This window comes from Zea mays, chromosome 9 (genome assembly GCF_902167145.1).
Source record: "Zea mays cultivar B73 chromosome 9, Zm-B73-REFERENCE-NAM-5.0, whole genome shotgun sequence".
Lineage (NCBI taxonomy): Eukaryota > Viridiplantae > Streptophyta > Magnoliopsida > Poales > Poaceae > Zea > Zea mays.
The window spans coordinates 19,096,169-19,121,104 of record NC_050104.1 but is presented as its reverse complement, the minus strand read 5'-3'; the positions used below and the strand labels follow the sequence as shown (position 1 = coordinate 19,121,104).

Genomic DNA, 24,936 nt, shown 5'->3' with positions numbered 1-24,936 from the left:
TATTGCTACGACTAGAGCGAGGACACGTGTCATCTGAAAAGCAAGTTGGTACCTGGATTCTCAAGTGCCAGGCAAGTTGTGCCCTTGATCACTTCTTTTTACTCAGTCATGTTCTGATTAATCATAATGATCTGCATAGGTTAATTTTGATGGGACCCAATAGGTTACCCCAGTTTGACTATCTTTATACCTTGATTACCCCTGCACTTTTTGGGTAGTACCTGCTATTGCTTTATGTGGTTATGGGTATGGAGATACATTTTATTCATGATTATACTTTTATTATCAGTTGTTATTTACTGTTCATGATAAGATCATTATGTTAATGGGAACATGGAGAACCAGCTGGGAAAACAGTGCTACCACAAGGGTTTATGGACGCCCTTGGCTGATTAATTAGGAAAGCTAGTGGAGGACTACCTTACCCGAAAAGGGCAAGGGCAGTAGGGGAGTGGTCAGTGTAGGGAGGTCCTTGGTTGATTTTGCTGCGATGGCGGTCAGGCAAGAACCCTGCACTGGAGCTTCCTATAAACTGTAGCGGGTTTTCTGAAGCTAGTGGAACTTTGTAAAGGCCTCGTAGTGGTACCCTGCCTCGCTTCCTTGGTAGAGGTGTATGGAGTCTGATCAACTCTGTGGCAAATGGGTAACACGACTTGTGGGTAAAGATGCGCAACCTCTGCAGAGTGTAAAACTGGTATACTAGCCGTGCTCACGGTCATGAGCGGCTCGGACACTCACATGATTAAATTATGGAACTTAAACTCAATTTGTCATATGCATTGCATCGCAGGTGAGGTTGTTACTTTTGTTCTACTACTTAATTGGGCTGGTATTTACTTATACTTAGTAATTGCTAATAAAATTTTGACCAACTTTAAAAGCAATGCTCAGCTCTAACCATCCTCTTTGGTAAGCCTTACACTTCACGTGAGCTCCCACCTTTGGCGAGTTTATACACATTATTCCCCACAACTTGTTGAGCGATGAACGTATGTGAGCTCACTCTTGCTGTCTCACACCCCCCACAGGTCAAGAACAGGTACCGCAGGATGAGGCGCATGGAGGATGCTGCGATGAGTTCGTGAGAGGTCTAGGTCGTCGTCCTCCAGTCAACTTTGGGTTGCTGGACCGTTGTCTCCTTATAATGTAATTACTTATTTATTTTGTATAGAACTCCTGTTAAATAGTAAAGATGTGACATTCGATCTTGTGCCATGATTCATCATATGTGTGAGACTTGGTCCCAGCACACCTGGTGATTATGTTTGCGCCCGGGTTTTGGACCCCTAAAATCCGGGTGTGACAATCAGTTGCTCCTTGTGCTCCTCGAACTATCACTAATCCTTAGTCGACAGAATCCCCATAGTCGGCTCGATAATGTTGCTAGTAGAGACATCGGAACTATCCTTTGAACCGGCCATCAGGGCCGATCTGATAGATCTTTACGCCTTGTCCCTAGAGGAGTCACCAAAAAGTATGTTGGTGCCGATCTGGGCGCCAATCACTGCGATGAGTACCAGAGGTGGTGCTCTCTGTGGAAGCGCGATTGGTCCGCGACCTGTGCAGAGGCTAGGGTTTCTGCTTGACAAGTCAGACGGTCTGCGCGTGGTGACCGGACGGTCTGCACGTGCGCAGAGGCGACAAAGTTCACCAATAGCACCTGGATCTCGCTCCCAGGAGGGACCCCGTCGGGGAGGAGAGGTCTTAGGGTTTGACTTGGGATCGGCAGGCCACCCAAAACGCCTCTAAACGACGTAGAGCCAGAGAGAGGTGAAGATTAGAGGAAGAAATATATGTTATTGTCTACTCATAGGACAAAAAGTAAATAACAGAAGATAAATTGATTGTCTAATCGATTGTTGGTTTCTCAATCGACCGCACCCCTTCAAATATATAAGGGAAAGGTCTAGACCCATTCCTAGACGTCCTCCAACAGCTCCCGCGAGATTAGAGAGGTAAATACGCGAGGAGATAGGAGTTTAATCGCCTGATCTAATCCTATCGCTGATCATCCGCGCATATGGCCGTCCAGGCCACAATGACGGATCGTCCAGGCCACAATGACGGACCGTCTGACCATGCCTAGTGGCACAAATGGTGCTCAACAGTAGTTTTAGTTTTTTTCACATGTCAATCGACATTTGATACAATATCAGGATGTGAGCGGAACATATGCTAAAACAAGGTCCAGAAGACATTTGACACAATATCAGGAGGTGAGCGAAACATTAATAGGGTGTTTGGTTTGAGGAATAAGCTACTCCATCATTTTCTCACTCCTTATTTTTTTGTTTGGTTTGTGGAATGGAATGAGTTGAGCTATCAACACCTCATTCATCATAATTAGTTAGTTAGTACTAATATGAAGAACATGGTCATTTCACCAAATTTGAGAAATAGAATCATAATGCACCACCTAACACCCTATGTTCATCGTCGAAAAGGAGGGTTCAACAAGGATTTAATTACTCTATGAGAACACAAACGTTTTTTCTGGTCGCCGTTACCTGGCGCCGTGGCGACGACTTTTCTTTGCCGAGTACCGGCTGACACTCGGCAAAGTCTTTGTCGAGTGCCCGATAAAAAGTATTCGGCAAAGAAGTTATTGTCGATGTACAGTTTGCCGAGTTTTTTTTTTGTCGAGTGTCACTCAGCAAAGACTTCGCCAAGTATTTTTCAATTTTTGCGGAGTGGCTGATTCCATCAAGTGTTTTTTAATCTTTACGGAGTGGCTGATTCCGGTAGTGCAACTCGCATGCACAGTTAGCCATGTTTCTTCCGAACAGAATGTGCAGGGCTTGTGGTCGTACGATCGCTTCGTGTTCGTGAACTGCAGCATCCATGCCACCACTTTTCACTGGAAAGCGAGCAAGAGTCCGGTATGGAAAGCTACGTAGCCAGGGAAAGGTTTGGGAAGGGCTCACCACTGAACTAATGACTGAACCAGATAAAAAGAAGATAATGTGATACCACATAAACGTCAGTACAGCTTGCCAAAAAAAAAAGATGAAGCCTGTAGCAGGCCCAGATACGAGGCGGCCGGCTGGAGCTCTAGAGGATGGAAAGTGGGACCATCTAAATCTATGCTGGACACCGAGGCGAACACGCTGGTGCTCACGGGAGCTGCATCGTGTAGAAATAGGATTAGGAAGCATCGAAAATCATCTCAAGATTTTGTGGACTAACATGCCAGTGGCTGCAGGGGCTGACTGACCCCACCTGCCAGTGGACAGCTGCTATTCAGAACCGACCTAACTACGCCTACGCCAACGAGTGGACAGCTGGCATCGCTTCGAACTTCAAAACTCAAAAGTTCGAACTCCCTTCGCCTCTCGCCACAGCGCGCGAGAAACCCACCCCCGTCGCCGTCGTCGGCATCCGCCGCCGCAGGAGAAGCACCACCACCGCGGGCCATGGACTTCTTCCCCGACCGGGCGTTCGTGCGGCTGCGGAACCGCGCGTACGGCACGTACCTCTACGCCGACGACGACGGCGCGGGCGTCATCCTGAAGCCGCAGCGCGGCTCCCTGCAAACGGCGTGGCAGGTGCACCGGGTATGGCGCCACGACCGCATCTACATCCTCCTCCACAGCGCCGCCTACGGCCGGTACCTCGCCGTCTCGCGCGTCACGACGTGGGTCGACACCCGTCACCATGCGAACCTCACGGTCCAGGGCGTCTACGAGACCCCGGAGCAGGACGACGTCCTCTGGGAGGCTGCCTATGTGGACAACGTCCACGTCGTCATGCTCCAAGCCTCTCACCGTCTTCTCCGCGCCAGCACCCAGAACACCACCTTCTTCAGATACGTCTTCGTCGATCACCCCGGCCATTATTACGGCACCATGATGCATTGGACGGTCGAGGCCATTCCCGCGAGACCACTACCATGTCCATCCGCCTTTCCCATCCCAGTCCCAACTGACGTGAGCTCTGTTTGAATAAATCCTAGCTGCTAACTATAGAAGGCAGAGGCCCTTAGCGCCATTAGAAGAAGGTGTGCCCAGATTACGGCATACCCCAGGTGATTGGGATGGCAATCATCGAGCACGATTATGCCGGGATTGGGTAACCATGTATAGCTGCGTATGTTCTCTTTAAATAGCAATAGCAAAACAACAGAAGCAAGCAAGTCGCTCTGCTTCACCAAAATACATCTCGTGTGTCTGTCTTCATCGTACGGGACTCTGTCATTTGGTACCAGAGCCTATTCTCCGCCGTCGCCATGTCGTCCCGACCACCATCCAAGGTGAAGCCAACGGACGACCTCGACGGGGAGCAGAAGGTCAAGCACTCGCGATCGCCGTCGCGACGCCGTGGCCGCTCACACAGCCGCCGCCGCTCCGGCTCACGCGTCGTCGAGCGCGTCATCGAGCGCCCGTCCGCGAACGTCGCGTGGCCGATGCTCACGCGGACGAATTACTCCGAGTGGGCGCTCGTAATGCAAGTCAACTATCAGACACTCCGTGTCTGGGACGTCGTCGAGCACGGCATTGACGACAACGACGATGAAGACGAGTACCAGCAGGACCGTCAGGCCATGGCCGGCCTCCTGCGCTCGGTACCATCTGAGATGTGGGCAACACTCGGCCGCAAGGAGACCGTCAAGGAGGCATGGGACGCAGTCAAGGTGCTCCGGATCGGTGACGATCGCGCGCGCGATGACAGCGCGCAGCAACTGCGCCGCGAGTTCGGCGCAATCGCCTTCAAGGAAGGGGAGACCGTCTCCGAGTTCGGCATCCGCATCTCGACGCTCGCCGCCAACCTCCGCACCCTCGGCGACAACATCACGGACGCCGAGGTAGTGAAAAAACTTCTGCAGGTTGTCCCGGATCGGCTCTCGCAAGCCGCCGTCTCCCTCGAAATGTTCCTCGACCTGAACAAGGTGTCGATCGAGGAGGTCATCGGGAGGCTACGCGTCTTCGAGGAACGTGGCAAGCCGAAGGAGGTCACGGACGCCTTGGGGCGCCTGATGCTCTGTGAGGAAGACTGGGAGGCACGCTGCAAGGCCCGACGTGAGCAGAAGAGCTCTGGTGGCAGCGGCGGCTCCAGCAGCCGCGGGAAGCGCCAAAGCCGAGGACGTGGTCGCGGCGACGCAAGATCCACGATGCATGCCCACGATGGCCAGAACGCTGGTGCCAGGAACGCGGGCGGTGGAAAGCCGCCACCTGGCACGGCCTGCCACAACTGCGGCAAGGAAGGGCACTGGGCCCGAGACTGCCGCGGGAAGAAGAAGAAGGGTGCGGCACACGTTGCGCAGGCCGAAGAAGATGACGAGCGCGCACTGATGTACATCGCTGCAGACACGGAGGTAATCAGGCCACCCGTGTCATGCTGCCACTCTGTTTCACCGGCGTTTGCAGCTGAGACGCAGGAGCAGGTCCACATCATCGAACCCAAGGTACTCCTTCACCTCAGCCAGGAGCAGGAGGAGGAGGCTGTGATGCTTCACCGCTGGGTACTTGACACCGGGGCGACGAACCACATGACGGGCTCGCGCAACGTCTTCGCCGAGCTGGACTCCGGCGTAACGGGCACCGTTAAGTTCGGAGATGGGTCCCTGGTGGATATCCAGGGCAAGGGCACGGTGTTGTTTGCCTGCAAATCCGGCGAACACCGTCGGCTCGACGGCGTCTACTACATCCCGCGGCTCACCACCAGCATTGTCAGCCTCGGCCAAATGGACGAGGACGGATTCAAGATCGACATCGAAGCAGGCGTCCTACGCTTGTACGATCTGCAGCGACAACTACTGGCAAAGGTGCACCGAACACCTAGCCGACTCTACCTCCTCGACATGAACATAGCTGCTCCGGTGTGCTTCACCGCGCGGGTCAGCGACGTGGCGTGGCGCTGGCATGAGCGCTATGGCCACCTCAATTTCCGGTCGCTGCGCAAGCTCGGGCGCGCAGACATGGTGCGAGGACTCCCGCCGATCGACCATGTGGACCAAGTCTGTGAGGACTGCGTCCTGGCAAAACAGAAACGGACACCGTTCCCGCAGGCTGCCAAGTACCGGGCTCAGGAGGAGCTCGAACTGGTCCATGGCGATCTGTGCGGCCCGATCTCGCCACCAACACCTGCGGGGAACCTCTACTTCCTGCTTCTTGTCGATGACATGAGTCGATATATGTGGCTCACGCTGCTGCGCTCAAAGGCGGATGCAGCGGCGGCGATTATGACATTCCAGGCGCGCGTCGAACGCGAAACCGGCAAGAAACTGAAGGTCCTCCGTACTGACAATGGAGGAGAATTCACCTCTGTACAGTTTGGAGAATATTGTGCAGGTGAAGGCATCCAGCGCCATCATTCGGCGCCATACTCGCCGCAGCAAAACGGCGTTGTAGAACGCCGGAACCAGATGGTCGTGAACACGGCAAGGAGCATCCTGCGCGCGCGGGGCATGCCAGGCTATTTCTGGGGAGAGGCAGTGCACACTGCTGTGTTTCTCCTCAACCGATCGCCTACAAATGCACTTGACGGCATGACTCCGTTCCAGGCTTGGTATGGCAAGAAACCTCCCGTGCATTTCCTCAGGGTGTTCGGATGCATTGCCTACGTCAAGCACCTCCGCCCGCACCAAGGCAAGCTGGATGATCGTGGAGTCAAGGCGGTCTTCATCGGCTATGAAGCAGGAAGCAAGGCATACCGCTTCTATGATCCCATCCGTACCCGTGTGATCGTCTCCCGTGATGCTGTGTTTGACGAGCACGCACGCTGGGACTGGGAGGGTGCCTCCACGGATGTCAGCCTGGACCCGTTCACCATCGAACAGGAGTACGAACTCCAGCATCGTACTACGGCTGTACCACCGTCGACGGTGACATAACCTGCGCCTTCAACGCCATCCACTGGCCCGACGTCGCCTATGCCTGCTACATCGCCTGTACCTGCTACGTCTCCACCGATCAACACTCCGGCGCCAGCAACACCTGCTGCTGGGACGCATGTTGAGTTCGTGACGCCGCTCACCACCGACCCCAACTTCGACGCCGATGATGTGGGGGAGCTTCGGTACCGGACGATGGACAATATTCACAACGTGGGTGCAGCGCCCGGACTGGTGCACTACGACCAAGTGGAAGCTGAGCTGCACGCGGTGAGCGTGGAGGAGCCGAGAACGCTGAAGGAGGCCAACAGTGATCCAAGTTGGGTCGCTGCGATGGAGGAGGAGCTTTCCTCAATCCGCGACAACGAAACATGGTCGCTGGTCGACCTCCCGCGTGGTCACCGCGCCATTGGCCTCAAGTGGGTGTACAAGGTCAAGCGCGATGAGAACGGCAACATCGTCAAGTACAAGGCCCGCCTCGTCGCCAAGGGCTATGTGCAGCAGCCGGGCATCGACTTTGAAGAGGTCTTCGCGCCGGTCGCACGACAGGAGTCGGTGCGGCTGCTTCTCGCCATTGCAGCACACTACGGCTGGGGCGTCCACCATATGGACGTCAAGTCGGCTTTTCTGAACGGCGAACTCCAGGAAGAAGTCTACGTCCACCAACCCCCCGGCTTCATCAACGACAAGCACAAGAACAGGGTGATGCGCCTCCACAAGGCACTCTACGGACTCCGCCAAGCGCCGAGGGCGTGGAACCAAAAGCTCGACGCCGAGTTATTAGGCCTCGGGTTCACGCGCTGCGTGAATGAGCACGGGATGTACACCCGGGGAAGCGGAGCTGAGCGCCTAATTGTAGGCGTGTATGTCGATGACCTCATCATCACAGGTGGTGATGCCGACGCCATCAAGAAGTTCAAGGCGCAGATGCTGCGCACATTTCGCATGAGCGATCTCGGCCTCCTGTCTTACTATCTGGGGCTCGAGGTCACTCAAGGTGGCCATGGCATCACACTGCGGCAAAGTGCCTACGCCACCAAGATCCTTGAGAAGGCTGGGCTGGCCGACTGCAATGCCAGCGCCACACCCATGGAGATGAAGCTGAAGCTCCACAAGGAAGGCACAACGTCGGCCGTCGATGCCACGGAGTACCGTAGCCTCATCGGAAGCTTGAGGTACTTGTGCAACTCCAGACCGGATCTTGCCTATTCAGTCGGGTACCTCAGCAGGTTCATGGAGGCACCGAGACAGGAGCACCTTGCTGCTGTGAAGCGAGTGCTCCGCTATGTTGCGGGCACAGTGCACTGGGGTCTGCATTATCATCCTGCTGGAAGGAGGGGAACGCCGCCTAGACTGGTGGGATATTCCGACAGCGACTTAGCGGGTGACATCAATGATCGGAAGAGCACGAGCGGACTTATCTTCTTCCTCGCTGGAGGGCCGGTTGCTTGGCAATCGGCGAAACAAAAGGTTGTTGCTCTGTCTTCCTGTGAGGCGGAGTATATCGCAGCCGCTGCGGCCGCGTGCGAGGCAGTCTGGTTGGCACGGCTGCTGGCTGAGCTCATCGGAGGAGCGGTACTCGCTCCCAATCTCAAGGTGGACAATAAGTCCGCCATTGCTTTGATGAAGAACCCTGTGCACCACGACCGGAGTAAGCACATTGACGTAAGGTTTCACTTCATCCGGGAGTGCTGTGACAGGAAGCTGATCAACGTCGAGTTCGTGGGCACTGAGCTGCAACTAGGTGACATACTGACAAAAGCACTTGGGCGCACTCGGTTTCAGGAGCTCCGTGGTCTGATCGGCATGAAGAAATTAGGCTAGGACTTAGGAGGAGATTGTTTGAATAAATCCTAGCTGCTAACTATAGAAGGCAGAGGCCCTTAGCGCCATTAGAAGAAGGTGTGCCCAGATTACGGCATACCCCAGGTGATTGGGATGGCAATCATCGAGCACGATTATGCCGGGATTGGGTAACCATGTATAGCTGCGTATGTTCTCTTTAAATAGCAATAGCAAAACAACAGAAGCAAGCAAGTCGCTCTGCTTCACCAAAATACATCTCGTGTGTCTGTCTTCATCGTACGGGACTCTGTCAAGCTCGCCGTCCCCTAATCTCCTCTTTTTGCAATTATTTGCGTCGATTTGAGTAGAGTTCTTGGAATCTGTCGATTCCGCAAATCTTTACACCGTTACTACTGAAACTTGCTGACCATATTCCCCAGACTCCTCCCCTTGGCGAAATTCTTTTTACATTTCGCCAGATTTTCATCCGTTGCTACTGAAGCTGTCAGTTATTACTGAGTTCTGTCTGATGATGATGCAACTCTTTGTGCATTTCGTGCCAAGATCAGTACTACTTCGGTTCAGAAGTCCAAGTTCTGTTGGCCGGACTGTTTTTTTGTCGACCTCTTGCTCCTCATTTGGTTCGCTTTAGGGAGTAGTAGTTCTTGACTAGGTTCTCATATTGTACCTGACATCCAAAACTTGCAATCCTTCTTAGAATCTTAGTTGAGCGAACTGTGCAGTTCTTTTTTTTTACAGATCCCTGCAATATAGCAATTACTCAATTGGGATTGGTTATCTAGGTCTGAACATTTTGTTCTCGTTGCGACACGTTTTTCTGCTTGTTTTGGTTTTTAACAACTAGTGTTCCATTTGCAGCAGAGTGCCACTTCTGCTCGTATGATCTTCTACAGACGAGCAGATGATTACGGGAACGTCAACCCGCTCTCCAGGAGCAGATGCAAATTCTTCGGCTATTCATTGTTGCGACTGAGAGCCCACCTAGCGATGCTGCTCAAGGAACCGATCCACCGCATCACGTTATGTGTGCGAGCCGGTTCCCAAGGGCGACCGACCCCTTTGGTCATCGATCTGCCTTCCAACCATCAAAACATAGAGATCATTGTCCTCACCACCTTGTCACCAGGTGAGAGCTTTGCAGTTTTTTCAGCACTCTATGTTACTGTGTTGAACTTGGTTATGTGATTGACATCTCATGATTGCTGTTCAGTTGATCAGACGATGGCAATAATAACAGTAGCTTTAATACTTATATAGAAGATGTTTGGTTTGATGAATCACTCCATATAGTGGCGGAGCACCCATTATGGCCTACTATAGCTAGAGTCATACCTAAAAATCATGTTTGGTGTAGTGGTAATGTTTACTGCTTGCAGTCAATAGTTTTCAAGTTCAACTCCTACGTGTTGCATCATGTTCCATATTAGTACTAGCTAACTAACTATGCGAAATGATGCGGTAATAGATCAACTCATTCATTTTACAAACCAAACAAAAAAAGTGATAAGATGATGTACTAACTTATTTCTCAAATCAAACACCCTAATAGTGTATACCATTGCTCATATGCTCACTCATGTTCCTCTTCTTCTGTAGTTTTGAATTAGGTGTGAGAGATCAGTCAACTAGTTGCTGATAACAGAGGAACAGTAACTTGCCTATCGTCTGCTAATGAGATGTTATAAAACTTTATGTAGTTTTAATATAGAGTAAAGTATATTACCGGTCTTAGAACTTGTAGCGTTGTATCCTTCCGGTTTCTAAACTTCCAAAGTGCACATCCAAGTCCCAAAACTTGTAAAATTGTATTATTCCGATCTCTAAACTGATAATGTACACATTTCGATCTTTATACTTGTATGGTTGTGTCATATAGGTCTCTAAACTTGTTTTTGTATCATTAAAGGTCCAAACTATTTGGACATGTGATAACACCAAAAACAACTTTATGCAATAGATGACACAACCCTAGAATTATAGGGACTAGAATATGCATGTTAAGAGTTTAGAGATCGTGATGATACCTGAATGTACACTTTGTGATTTAGGAACCTGAATGCTACAATGCTTCAAGTTTAGGGACCAATAGTGTATTTTACTATTTAATATATAGTTGTTGAATTATAGTACAATATTATTATTTGGTTTTAGGGTTCTCATTTGAGTCATGTGGGTGGTGTGTTGACAGGTGCTTGAGAAAGAAAGTATACTTTGGTCGATTGGTACTAATTTGAAGCACTATAAAAACAGAGAACAAATTGGTGGAAATAGTTTCAAGCTCTTTTGAATTCAGTCTTTTATAGCTTCTCTTGGGATTTCAGTCTTTTCTATGAATATATAAATTATTGGAATCACTTGTGTTGATCCATCTTGTATTCTTACTCCATTTCAAAAAAAAATAGTTGCCACATTTTCACTCCCTGTTCAGAAATTTCAGTTTATTCACTTCTCAACCAACGAATTTTCATTGCATTTCTGGATTTTATAATTTGTTGTGAGATATCATAGTATTATTTATACTGATGGCAGTATACATGTCTGTTGACGCCTTTTCGGAGCGTCAAACACTCAACAAGAACCGTGGCGGTGCCCTCTGCACAGGGGCGGACGGTCCGCGGCCTGGTGCGAGGCGCGGTGGTACTCTCTGCGCAGGGGCGGACTGTCCGCAGCCTGGGGCCGGACGGTCCGCGGCTAGGGCTCCTGCCTGACGACCGGACGGTCCGCGCCCTGGGGCCGGACGGTCCGCGCGTACGCAGGGACGGCGGAAGATCGCCGACGGCGCCTGGATCTTGCTCCCGGGAGAGACCCCGTCGGGGAGTAGAGATCCTAGGTTGTGTCTAGGCTCGGGCTGGCCGACCTAGACTCCTCTAATCGACGTAGAGCCGAAGAGAGACGAAGAATTTGGGGATTGGATAGCTAAACCTAAACTAGACTAGAACTACTCCTAGGATAAAATGCGAAATAGAAGTTTTATTGATTCGATTGTTGATTACAAATCGGCCGTAGACCTCTCTTTATATAGAGGAGGGGGGCTGGACCCTTTACACGACTGGATTCCGGGTTAATTCCACAAATCTAGCCAACAAACATAGCACAAAACTCGGAACCCTAAACTGCTCTGCGCATGCGCAGACCGTCCGGCCCACAGGCGCGGACTGTCCGGACCGCGGACCGTCCGGCCTCCGGGCCGGACCGTCCGGCCGCTCAATATGGCGCTCAACATATGCCCCCCTGCCTTTTGGTGGAGCTGAGCAAACCAAAAGCAACTAACTCGATGTGATTACATCGGTTCTCTTAGGCATCCTGCCACATACTAGGATGGTACTGTTTGAGGAAACGCCCATTCAAAGCCTTAGGCAAGTCCTTGCCTTGTAATGTTTGTAGCAAATAGGCGTTGCCAGACATCACCTGTTTTACTTTATAAGGGCCTTCCCAGCTTGGTGACCATTTCCCGAACTTCCGGTCTTTACTCCTTAGAGGCAGAATAGTCTTCCACACCAGGTCCCCTACTTGAAATGATTTTGCTTTGACCTTCTTGTTGTAGGCCCTGGCTACCATGATCTTGTCCTTTTCTATTGCTCCCAAAGCTATCATCCTTTTGTCGGTCACCTCATCAATATTATCCATCATTGAATTATAATAATCAGTAGCATTTAAATCATTTTGTCTGGCGAACCTGACAGCATTCAAACTTATTTCCACAGGCAACACTGCTTCCTGCCCATAGACAAGCTCAAAAGGAGACACTTGAGTAGCCCTATGTTTAGATATCCTATGAGCCCATAAAGCTTCAGACAAAATCTTATGCCAATGTTTAGGATTATCAGATATCTTCTTTTTTATCAAGTTAATCAATGTCCTATTACTAGACTCGGCCTGTCCATTGGCCTGAGCATAATATGGAGATGAATTAAGCAGCTTAATTCTGTATAATTCAGCAAATTCACGTACCTCCTTTGACATAAAAGAAGTACCTTGATCTGTAGTTAAGGTCTGGGGAATGCCGAATCTATGAATAATATGCTCAGTTATAAACTCAATTACCTCCTTGTGTGTCATGTTCTTTAGAGCAACGGCTTCAGTCCATTTGGTGAAGTAGTCAGTGGCAACTAACACAAACCGATGCCCCTTTGATGATGAAGGATGAATTTCTCCAATAAAGTCTAATCCCCATCCTCTGAACGGCCAGGGCTTGATGATAGGATGTAATTCGGCTGCAGGGACTAACTGTAGGTCGCCGAATTTTTGACACACTTGGCAACCCTTGTAGTACTTGAAACAATCAGCTATCATACTAGGCCAATAAAAACCAGACCTTCGCAACAACCACTTCATCTTTGGGGCTGATTGATGAGTACCACAAATTCCTTCATGTACTTCGGCCATGGCTAATATAGCATCATCTGGGCCCAAGCACTTAAGCAGGATATCATTGACTGTTCGGCGGTAAAGTTCATCACTCATCAAAACATACTTGAAAGCTGTTCGCCGAATGTTCTTATCTGTCCTGATATTGGGATTTCGTAGATAATTAAGTATAGGTGTCCTCCAATCACTTGCATCGGCCTCATTGTCAGCCGAATTGATCAAAAGAACATTTCTGGTAACCCCGGACGGTCCGGCGTCATCACGCGGACGGTCCGCGACCTGGGAATTTGGCTTTGCACCGGTTATCAGATTTTCAGTTTTGTGAAACTTTCCTCTCTTTATCCGATAACCTGATGCATCTTGTGCCAAATCGTTAGCTCTATGATTATCAACTCTAGAGATATGCCGAATACTGAATTCGTCAAAAGAATGAATTATGCTCCAACATTTCTCAAGGTAACTATTTAGAGTACCATCAAAACATTGATATTCTATTAATACTTGTTGGACAACCAGCTGAGAATCACCAAATACCTTCACATGTTTTACTCCCATACCATTTAAAAGTTCTAAGCCGAATAGGAGGGCCTCATATTCAGCTTGATTATTAGTGCAATAAGTTTTCAATCGGCTAGAGAAGTCAAAGGAGACATTACTTGGTGAAACAAGCACAATGCCAATTCCTTGCCCTTCATTGCAAACTGATCCATCAAAATATAAAGTCCAAGGAGTAATAGTGAGGTATGACATGTCTAGTTCATGAATATCATTAACCCGATGTTCTACAATGAAATCCGCTATGACTTGGCCTTTCATAGATTTCAATGGTTCATAGGCCAAGTCATATTCTATGAGTGCATAAGCCCACTTACCAATTCTACCACTCATAATTGGGTTATGCAACATGTATTTGATCACATCGGCTTGACTAGAAACAGTGCAATGACTAGACAGTAAATAACATCTACATTTGGTGCATGCAAAAAACAAGCATAAGCATAACTTTTCAATAAAAGTGTACCTTGTTTCAGCATCCACCAACCTTCGGCTTAGATATGTCACCACATGCTCCTTCCCCTCGGTTTCTTGTGTCAGAACAGCCCCAATGACCTTATCCTCAGCTGCAATGTATAATCGGAATGGTACTCCTGCTCGTGGTGCTTTTAATACGGGAGCCGAAGATAAGTATTTTTTGATGAGATCAAATGCTTCTTGTTGTTCTGCCCCCAAGCGAATTCGGCATCATTCTTAAGCCGAAGAATAGGGGTGAACGCATCAATCTTCCCGGCTAGGTTAGAAATAAACCTTCGTAAATAATTCACCTTGCCGAGAAACCTCTGTACCTCGACCTTACAGGTCGGAGGTCCCACATTCCGAATAGACTTGATTCGGTCAGGGTCTATTTCTATACCATGTTCATGTATGACAAATCCTAAAAACTTACCAGCCGACACTCCAAAAGCACATTTATGTGGGTTCATTTTCAAACCATACTGACGCATTTTATCAAAGGCTTTGCGCAAATCAGCTATATGAGAACTAAACTCAGCCGATTTGACTACAATATCATCAATGTAAACTTCCACAGTGTTCCCTAACAATTCATGGAAGATCAAATTCATAGCCCTCTGATAAGTAGCACCAGCATTTTTCAGACCAAATGTCATGACAACCCACTCAAATAAACCAATGAAGCCTGGACATATAAAGGCCGTTTTAGACGCATCTTCTTCGGCCATGAAAATCTGATTATATCCGGCATTACCATCAAGGAAGCTAATAATTCTATTTCCTGATGCATTATTGATTAATGTGTCGGCTATGGGCATGGGATATTCGTCTTTAGGAGTTGCTCTATTTAAATTGCGAAAATCAATGCATACTCTAAGTTTACCTGACTCCTTCTTCTCCACCGGCACAATATTGGAGACCCACTCTGCGTATCTGCAAGGTCTGATAAAATCAGCTTCTAGCAGCCTGTGGATTTCGTCCTTGATGCGTGGGAGAAGATCTGGACGAAATGTTCTAGCTCTTTGCTTAAAAGGTCTGAAACCAGATTTAATAGGCAGCCGATGCTCTACGATCTCTCGGCTTAATCCAGGCATCTCAGTATAATTCCAAGCAAAGCAATCTGAATATTCCTTCAATAGACCGATCATCTCATCTCTAGGATCGGTCTCCAGGGTCTTGTTTACAAAAGTCGGCCTTGGAGTTTTACCATCTCCTATGTCAATCTCCTCCAAAGGATCGGCCGATGTAAACCCCTGTCCTAGTTTATCAAGATCTCTGAATTCCTCTATCATGTTCCCCACAGAGGAATTAGAAGATCTTTGTGTGACGGCGGACTCTCCGATCTCGGGGACCGGATCATCCGTAATACTGTCCTTTTGCTGTGATATATGTTCGGTCTTAAAGTCTGAACCCTTTTGTGAAAGACCAGACCATTCGGCTTTGGAAGCCGAACTATCCGTGTCCAGAGACTCATGAATTTTGTGTGTATTCATCATTTAAACTTTATTTAGGATTTAGCCGATTCTCCATCGGCTCTAGCATTACAGGAATGAAACCATTCTTATCTATACTTATGAATTGATAATCAGAAAAATCTACTCCTGTGAGACATGTAGCAGTCTCATAAGTCCAGAGTACAGGGGCATCGGCCACAGCGATGCAGGCCGATACATCAGCATGTACTTGTTCTATGTCATCGCCAACCCATTGTATCAGCATTTGATGTAATGTAGAAGGTATACATTGATTGGCGTGAATCCAATCTCTGCCTAGGATTAAACTGTAATTTCCTTCTACATCAGCGACGAAGAATGCAGCAGCAAGGGTCTTAGTCCCGATGGTTAATTCAACGGACGTGACTCCCCTGGCTTTGATCGAACTATCAGTTCCAACACCGCTGAGGGTCATGTTGGTCTTGACAAGTTCGTCATCTTGTTTACCTAGTTTTCTGTATAATGAATAAGGCATTAGATTTACAGCCGCCCCTCCATCTACTAACATCTTAGCAATCGGTATCCCATCAATGTGGCCGCGCACGAAGAGCGGCTTTAAATGATTTACCGATTCTTTTGGTTTAGTAAAGGCGGCTTCTTTAGGACCAAAATCAAACTGGGCAACAACAGGTTCATCGTCGCCGATAATAGTACAATCGGCAGAAAATGTAATAATATTTACATCCATACCTGGGCGTTCTGGAGAAGCCTCGTAGTCGACCAGGTCTTCTCCCAGCAGGTCGTCCTCTTCCATTGATGTTGTCGTGTCGTTGGAGGCTTCCTGGTGAATGGCGGACGGTCCGCGTGCGGGGGCCGGACGGTCCGCGCCTGGTGCAGGTTGTCCAGAGACTTCCTGGTGAACGGCGGACGGTCCGCGCGCAGGGGCCGGACGGTCCGCACCTGGTGCAGATTGACTTTCTATTTCTGTGGCCGTTTGTTTTTTCTCAACGGCCTTCGGTCTCCATTTCTTTTGCGGTGGCGGGTATAGTGGATGTGTGTCATTAAATGTCTTTTCCGCCTCCTTCTCCTGGCTCTCCTTTGCTCTTAGGCGCTGTAATTTTCTCTTTTGGGATCGTGTCAATCCCGTTGGGCACCATCGAGGCATGGAGTATTTTGGATCGGCTGTTTTGATAGTAGCCGTATCCTTTTTGGTTGTGTTGGCCGATTCGCCGAAAATCATCGGCCCTTTATTATCTTCTTGTATGACAACATCTACAGTGCCTATCTTGATGATGTCCTTTTTTGTTGTTTTTTGAGTTGCTGCAGGCATATGCCCCCCTGCCGGATTGGTCGGCCTGGGAGGCCGAGTAGTCCGGCAATCTTGTTGGGCCTGTGCCTGGTGACCAGATTCAGCAGCGCTCAATCGGTCTTGCACTGGCGGCGCCAACCTATCAAAAACGGATGTTTGGGGTGCCCCCCAGGCGGGGTACTGTGGCATCCCAAATGGATATGGTGGCATGCCCCACATTTGATTTGGGACATATGGTGGAGGTAAGTATGTGTATGGATATGGCATAGATGGATAAGGGGGTGGAGGGGTCCATGTCGGCATGTTAGGTCTCAATTGTACAATAGGACCTTTCATTTCTTCCGATTGGTGAGGTGGTCCAATCGGCCTGACCTGACGTTGCTCATGAATGGGTGAGCGGGGTCGCTTCGGTGGCCGGTCACTGGGGCCGGCCTTCTTTTTCACATATTTAGACAACAATTGATCGAAAGTCGGGCCAGGCTTGATCAGCCGACCAGCTGCTTTAAATGTATTTGTTTTCCATGTACCTATCTCTGGTCGTCGTGGTTTGAAGGTACGTGGTCGCTGCGAGTCCTGAGCATGGCCGGACCGTCCGCCGGAGCTCTCCGGACCGTCCGGTGGGGTCCCGGACCGTCCGCGCCTACGTGCCGGACCGTCCGGGATACGCAGCACGGGCTCCTGCATCTGTCTCCCTGTCTGCGCTTGCCCCCCAGTACTGGAGGCTGTGATGGTCACCTTTAGGGTCTCCCCTCCATCGAGAGTCTTCTCGGCCACCACTTTCCTGCAGGAAACTTTACGATCCCCATCGGCCTCTTTAGCATTGCTGATGATTGTCTCTTTGCCTTTGTCTCTATCGGCTGTGTTTGGCCGAACTAGGACTTTCTTGCCCTTGAAGTCAATCATGTTCATCGGAAAGGGCTCTGTATCCACCTGCATTTCCTGAAATTTCAATCGTCCTTCGTTAATGGCCGATTGAATCTGTCGACGGAATACATTACAATCATTAGTGGCATGAGAAAATGAGTTATGCCACTTGCAATATGCACGACGTTTTAGCTCGTCGGCGGATGGAACAGTGTGATTTATTTTAATGTTGCCATTTTTAAGTAATTCATTAAATATTCTATCACACTTACCAACATTAAATGTAAACTTAACCTCCTCTTGCCGTTTCTTTTGAACCGGCTGTAAGGAGGCACAAGCCGAAGATTTGGCCTGCTTTGGCCAAACCATTTCAGCAGCATACACCTCTGCTGATTCGTCTTCTGAGCTACTTTGGTCGCATTCTACTACATGTACGTTGTGACGAATTGTTTTAGCAGTTTCTTTGCTTCGGCTTTCACAAGCCAAAGCTCTCTGGTGTAATTGTGCTAATGTAAAGAATTGGATGCCTTCTAATCTTTCTTTTAAATAATATCGCAGACCATTAAAGGCTAATCCTACTAGCTGTTTCTCTGCTAAATGAATTTGAAAGCATCGGTTTCTTGTATCTCGGAATCTCCGGATGTAATCATTAACCGATTCATCTTTTGTCTGTCGCAACGACACTAAATCTACCAAATCCAACTCATAGTCACCGGAGAAAAAATGATCATGAAATTTTTGTTCTAGATCCCCCCATGATGAAATGGAATTAGGAGGTAAAGTGGCATACCATGCAAACGCGGTTCCTGTTAGCGATAATGAAAATAAACGTACGCGAAATGCCTCTGTGTCGGCCAACTCTCCTAATTGTGCTAAAAATTGGCCTATGTGTTCACGTGTGTTCTTTCCTTGATCACCCGAAAATTTTGTGAATTCGGGTATCCTGGTTCCCTGTGGGTATGGGTGGTGATCAAATCGGCTGTCATAAGATTTCCGATATGATTGCCCCCCAGGGACCATGCTTACTCCGAGCTTATCTCGGAACGCCCCGACTATTTCTTCCCTTACTATATCAATGGCAGCCGGTGCGAGACCACCGGCTCTCTGGTCAAACATAGGTGGGGTTGGCTGGATATTAGCATGTTGTCTTTCCCCCCATTGGTTTGAGTTACGTGGTGCATTTCCATTTGCTCTATATGGCTCATATGTTTGATCGTTTCTTTCTAGCCTTCTAGGTAGGGCCGGAAAGCTTTCATGGGCTTTGGATCCTGAATTAATGGGCTGGTGCATTGCATAGTGTGATGGGAAGTGTTGCTGGGACGGGCGAGGATTCATGTAATAATCCTCCTCAAAAGACTCATGCGCGGACTGTCCGGATACGTACCCGGACCGTCCGTGGTTATATGCGGACCGTCCGTCGTTGTATGCGGACCGTCCGACTGGGTAGTTTGGGTTCTGTGCCGTGTGTGGTGGCTCGGGCGCATATCTAGGTAACTCATTAAAAATAGGCCCGACTGTTGCTGGCCCGGACGGTCCGCGCTCACGTGCGGACGGTCCGGGCATGTGCAGATCGGCTGGTTTGCTGCCGATTTGCGGTTGCTTAGGGTATGTGTCCATCGGCATCCCATAAAGGGGTTGTGACTGGTCGTGACAACCTGTAGCCGATGTGTTACACGCGTTATCTCCTAACTCAACCTCGTGCGAAGGAAAATTTGCGGTACTAGATTTATCAAATGCACGTACTAGTCTCTTAAGATCGCTTTGCATACCCCCTATGATGTTCTGCATTTGTTCACGCTGATCTTCTACATAATTTCTAAGAGATTGTAGATCGTTGGTATTACTTACATTGGGGATATCTGGCGTGGGTTGGAGCGAAGCCGGATCCGTCGCCCGATGTCGGACGACCTTGTTGTTCCTGTCCACTTTGAAGTTGGCCAAGAACTTTGCTTTCGCCTCCTGGATCATCCGCTCCTTGTGCTCCTCAAACTGGAGCTGCTCGTCAGCCGGCAAGGTTTCCCAAGTCGGCTCTATGATGTTGCTTGGAGAAATATCAGAGCTATCCCTTGAACCGGCCATTGAGGGCCGATTTGATAAGCTTAGATATGTTTTCCCCAACGGAGTCGCCAAAAAGTATGTTGACGCCTTTTCGGAGCGTCAAACACTCAACAAGAACCGTGGCGGTGCCCTCTGCACAGGGGCGGACGGTCCGCGGCCTGGTGCGAGGCGCGGTGGTACTCTCTGCGCAGGGGCGGACTGTCCGCAGCCTGGGGCCGGACGGTCCGCGGCTAGGGCTCCTGCCTGACGGCCGGACGGTCCGCGCCCTGGGGCCGGACGGTCCGCGCGTACGCAGGGACGGCGGAAGATCGCCGACGGCGCCTGGATCTTGCTCCCGGGAGAGACCCCGTCGGGGAGTAGAGATCCTAGGTTGTGTCTAGGCTCGGGCTGGCCGACCTAGACTCCTCTAATCGACGTAGAGCCGAAGAGAGACGAAGAATTTGGGGATTGGATAGCTAAACCTAAACTAGACTAGAACTACTCCTAGGATAAAATGCAAAATAGAAGTTGTATTGATTCGATTGTTGATTACAAATCGGCCGTAGACCTCTCTTTATATAGAGGAGGGGGGATGGACCCTTTACACGACTGGATTCCGGGTTAATTCCGCAAATCTAGCCAACAAACATAGCACAAAACTCGGAACCCTAAACTGCTCTGCGCATGCGCGGACCGTCCGGCCCACAGGCGCGGACTGTCCGGACCGCGGACCGTCCGGCCTCCGGGCCGGACCGTCCGGCCGCTCAATATGGCGCTCAACAATGTCTATTGTGTACTAGAGTAGTTTTGAACAAATGAGTGCTGCATGTTCAGAAAGACCGTCTTCTTGGATTTTGGGTCAGAAAGATCGCAAGGGCTAATCTGAAACATAGTTAGGGCTTGTTCGGTTATTCCCAATACACATGGATTAGATGGGATTAGAAAAAATTGAGAAGAAGTTTGACTTATTTGGGATTAAAACCCATCCAATCCCACTCAATCCACATGGATTGAGAGCTAACCGAACAAGCCCTTAAGTGGAGGAACATTGATAGACACAATTTCTCGTTACAGGTTCTCTTGGGATCTCAGTCTTTATCACAGATTGTAATGTAAAAGTATATACCAAATGCAACAATTATTGGATTCATTAACCACCTGGTAACTTCAGGAAATTCATTTGTGCCAATACTTTGATTCACTTTTCAGAAATTTCAGTTTCTTCACATGTCAACCAATGTGTTGTATACTTGTCTGGATACCTTATTCAGAATTACATGTCATTGTTTTTACATTTTTCCCGTGTGAATGTAGCGGCTTTGGCATTGTGTCACCCAGATGTTGATGCACAATAGAAGAATACAGAACGAAGCAGGACTTCTAACAACACCACGGTTCATCTCTTCAGAATCCACCTATTGCTGTTACGAATACCATGGGTGAACGATTTTAAACAGTTTCATTGTTTGTAATTGCCAACTACGTATCTAAAGGTGATAACAAGAATTGGCTCCTTTCTGAAAGAAACGAAGTACATGTTACTCCTTGTTGACCTCCAAGACAACTTTACCTAGCTTACTATGAAACATAGGGTTTATACTGGTTTCCTCCTCATACACCTATCATTTTATTGTGTTTACCCCGTCTAATCAGTCTAATCACTAGTGTGTACACTTACCAAAGTTTACATTTCAATCCAAGTTTCAGTCCGGTTAATCTATCTCTAGCATATCACTTTCCTTGTGGAAAATACGATACCTAGAATACTCCTGATGAAGGGTGCAATCGATCTCTGTGCGCTTACGGAGTAAAATCCAATTGGTATAAGAACCACCAACAAGCATGCACCACAATATTCAAGGACACCTATAGCAGCATGGAGGGCATACTTCTTCAACTGCGCACGACATTAGGATCTCGGACTGACGTCAACAACACACCCATGAATGGTAAGGTAGGAGGAGTTATGGCTTAGCTCTCACCTAACAATTGTAACCCTTTCCCTTAGTCTATAAAAGGGAAGGGCGGCCCTGGTGTAAGGGGACACGACAAAAAGAACCAGCAGTTTGGATAGAATAGACACACTAGGCAAGCTCAAACAGTACATAAGAACACTTAGTTGTTTTCATCAATCCAATTAAAAGAGGATGTATGGTATTACCCTTCAGTGGCTTGAACCTCTTTGAAACCCTTGTTCTCGAGTGTGATCTTCACAAGTGACCAACCAATAGTCGAGCTAGGTCCCAACCAAGATTGGTGAGCAGAGAAAGTGTATGCCATAGTCCCCTAACTAAACCTTACCAGAGGTACATCATTGTACCCTAGCTGACAATCGACGCAAAGAAGAGTATTTAGGTTATTGTGGTTATTGACTTTGTTAATGAGAAAATTTAGGCTTCATGGAAATCTAATTAGATAATTATTCATATTTATATGAATCTATGTGTGTTATGTTGTAGTTATTTCGAATTTTGGACATGGCACTTTTGTCATGGTTGCATGTAGGGCTGGGCATTTGGGTTATATGGGTTATTTGGTTTGGTCTATTCGGGTTTCACAAAAATCGGATTCCAGATAATGAGAACCAAACCTGAACCTAAATTTACAGGAACCGATCCCGAATAGACTGGAAATTTCGGGTTCGATCTATTTGATTCCTTAAGAACCCTAACAAACTTCACTTGCGCATAGTCGCACAGACTTCACAGGCTTGGGCGGCTTGTCCTTGTCGTGGCCTATGCGTGCGGGTCTCCAGGCCGAACAGGCCTTGGCCTTGTCGTGTGGGCCATTGCTATTGTTGCGGGGTTTAGGATGAGGGAGGGAGGGATTTGGGGTTTTCTATATTTCGGTTGCTTGAGTATATTCAGGTTTTACTAGCTAGAAATCGAACCCGTACCCGATACTCGAATAAAAGAGATCCAAAAACCGGACCGGCCAATTCGGTCGATTCGGGTTCGGTTAGCGGGTTCAAAATGCTCAACCCTAGTTGCATGGATGTGTCATGTTTAGCATTATGGAGTAATTATTATACATGTCATGGTCTACATTTACAAGTGTCATTTTAAGACATAACAAACTGTTGTATGAATATGTCACGATTCAAAAATTATCTATTTGTACTTATCAACTGTTGGCGCAGATCTAGGCACTAATCACTGAGAGGTGTACCGGCAATAGTGCTCTCGGTTGTGGCGTGGATGGTCTGTGACCTAGGGTCGGACGGTCTGCGACCCTATGGCAGGAGCGGTGTTGGGGGAATGACCCCCGGTCCCTGGGACCCGCTAGTCAGAGAGTACGCTGAGGGAAGAGCCCCTGATCGTTGGGGTCCGTTAGTCAGTTGGGAGAGGCAAATATGTCAACCCTGAAAGAGCCCACCCCGGTTGAACCCCACGACACCAAGCCCGGGGCCGAGCGTGGTGGAACCTAATTGGGGAGGCCGGGCGTGTCGGAATGGAACCACTCAAGTGGATCCCGTGCCCAGCCCTAGACTGACTTGCCATAAATAGCGAACCGCATTTAACCACGCCTAGCATCGAGCCACATCGCGACTCCTATTCGCTTACCACTCATGATCTACGAGCACCTCTGGACGCGTAGCACTCATGACCTACGAGCCCCCCGACCGTGGCGCATTAATGGCACACATGCCCCTCGGCTTGTGGTGCACTTATGGCCTATCAGATTAGGCCTGAGTGCGCAGGCCTCCTGTAAGGCATTACACGATGAACTGTTACCGTGGTGACTTCGTTCCACCTAGGCGACGTGACCTAAAATCCAGATATTTCTAGGATGATCGCCAAATGGGCTCTTGAATTAATGGGATATGGGATCTCCTACACCCCTTGAACAACGATCAAATCACAATTCCTTGCCAACTTTGTCGCGGAGTGGACCGAAACCCAATTAGAGCCGGCACGAATCACCGAGAAATGTTGGATCATGCATTTTGATGGGTCGATGACAAAGGGGGAGCTGGTGGCAGCCTCATTTTATGTCGCCGTCAAGGGAGCGACTGCGGTACATCGTGTGACTCCACTATCAAGCTTCTAATAACGTGGCCGAGTACGAAGCCCTCATAAATGGGATGCACATTGTCGTGGAGCTAGGTGTTTGACGTCTAGACATCCGAGGGGATCCCAGTTCATCGTAGGGCAAGTAATGAAAGATTCGGAATGCCACGATCCCAAGATGCCGGCAAACTATCGAGAAGTTCGACGGTTGGAGGAACGATTCGCCGGCCTTGAACTGAACCACATCCCTCGGTGAGACAACGAAACAACAGACACCCTCGCAAAATTAGCGTCGGGACAAACGAGCATCCCTCCGAGGATCTTTGCGATCGACCTTTTTAAACCAACCATCCGATATGACGAAGCCCACTAGAAGGACAGTCGACTTGCGGGCATGAACCCACCGGCCTAGAATCGGTTGCCATTATAGAGGAGACTAACCCCTAGCCAACCATGTGGCCGACTGGAGAGCATCGTATCGTGACTTCTTCACCAATGGTTTGCTGCCCTGAGATGAAACAAAGGCACGAAGGCTTCATCAGCGGGCCAAGTCCTTCGTTGTGATCGGAGAAGACCTCTACAAGAAGGGGCACAATGGAATAAAGCAGCTATGCATCCCAATCAAGCAGGGAAAACAACTCCTAGAAGACATCCATGGCGACGTCGACGGGCACCATGCTACCCCAAGGAGCCTCATGGGGAATGCCTTCCTATAGGGATTCTACTGGCCCACCACGGTGTCTGACACACATCAGGTGGTGAGAACCAGCGAAGGGTGTTAGTACTACGCGCGGCAAACCCATCTGCCTGCGTAGGCACTCCAAAGCATTCTTGTCACCTGGTTGTTTGTCGTCTAGGGACTTGATCTAGTAGTACCTCTCAAAAGAGCACTTGGGGGCTACACTCACATCTTGGCTGCACTCGACAAATTCTGTAAGTGGATCGAGGCGTGGACCCTTGCAAACATCACCTCCGAGCAGGCCATAAAATTTATCACCAACATCATTCACTGTTTTGGGTGCACAACTTGATCATAACGAACAATGGTACATAGTTCACTGGAAACAAGTTCCTAGAGTCCTGCAATGTACCGCATCCATGTAGATTGGGTTGTCGTGGTTCACCCCCGCGCAAGCGGGCAGGTCGAACGAGCCAACGGAATGATAATGCAATGCCTCAAATCTCAGATTTTCACGCGCCTCAAGCAGCTCGGCCAACGATGGCCAGAGGCACTAACAACGGTTTTCTAGAGCTTAATAACAACCCCAG

At 49.0% G+C, this 24,936-nt stretch overlaps 1 protein-coding gene across 2 annotated transcripts; it reads left to right on the top strand.

Moving 5' to 3' along the window:
- Nucleotides 1–3,337: 3,337 nt before the first annotated feature.
- Nucleotides 3,338–21,180, top strand: LOC100278185 (uncharacterized). 2 transcript variants are annotated; one of them, XM_008660225.1, is made up of 4 exons: nucleotides 3,414–3,926; nucleotides 9,494–9,761; nucleotides 20,732–20,818; nucleotides 20,972–21,180. In XM_008660225.1, exons 1-3 carry the CDS (start codon nucleotides 3,414–3,416, stop codon nucleotides 20,809–20,811), a joined length of 861 nt encoding a protein of 286 aa, XP_008658447.1. In that variant the 3' UTR covers nucleotides 20,812–20,818; nucleotides 20,972–21,180.
- Nucleotides 21,181–24,936: the final 3,756 nt, after the last annotated feature.

Coding starts and splice junctions, on each gene's coding strand:
- LOC100278185 (XM_008660225.1), top strand. CDS start 3,414: ATGGACTTCTTCCCCGACCGGGCGTTCGTGCGGCTGCGGAACCGCGCG. Junction 3,927..9,493: donor CCATCCCAGTCCCAACTGAC/GTGAGCTCTGTT, acceptor TTCCATTTGCAG/CAGAGTGCCACTTCTGCTCG. Junction 9,762..20,731: donor CCTCACCACCTTGTCACCAG/GTGAGAGCTTTG, acceptor TTCTCGTTACAG/GTTCTCTTGGGATCTCAGTC.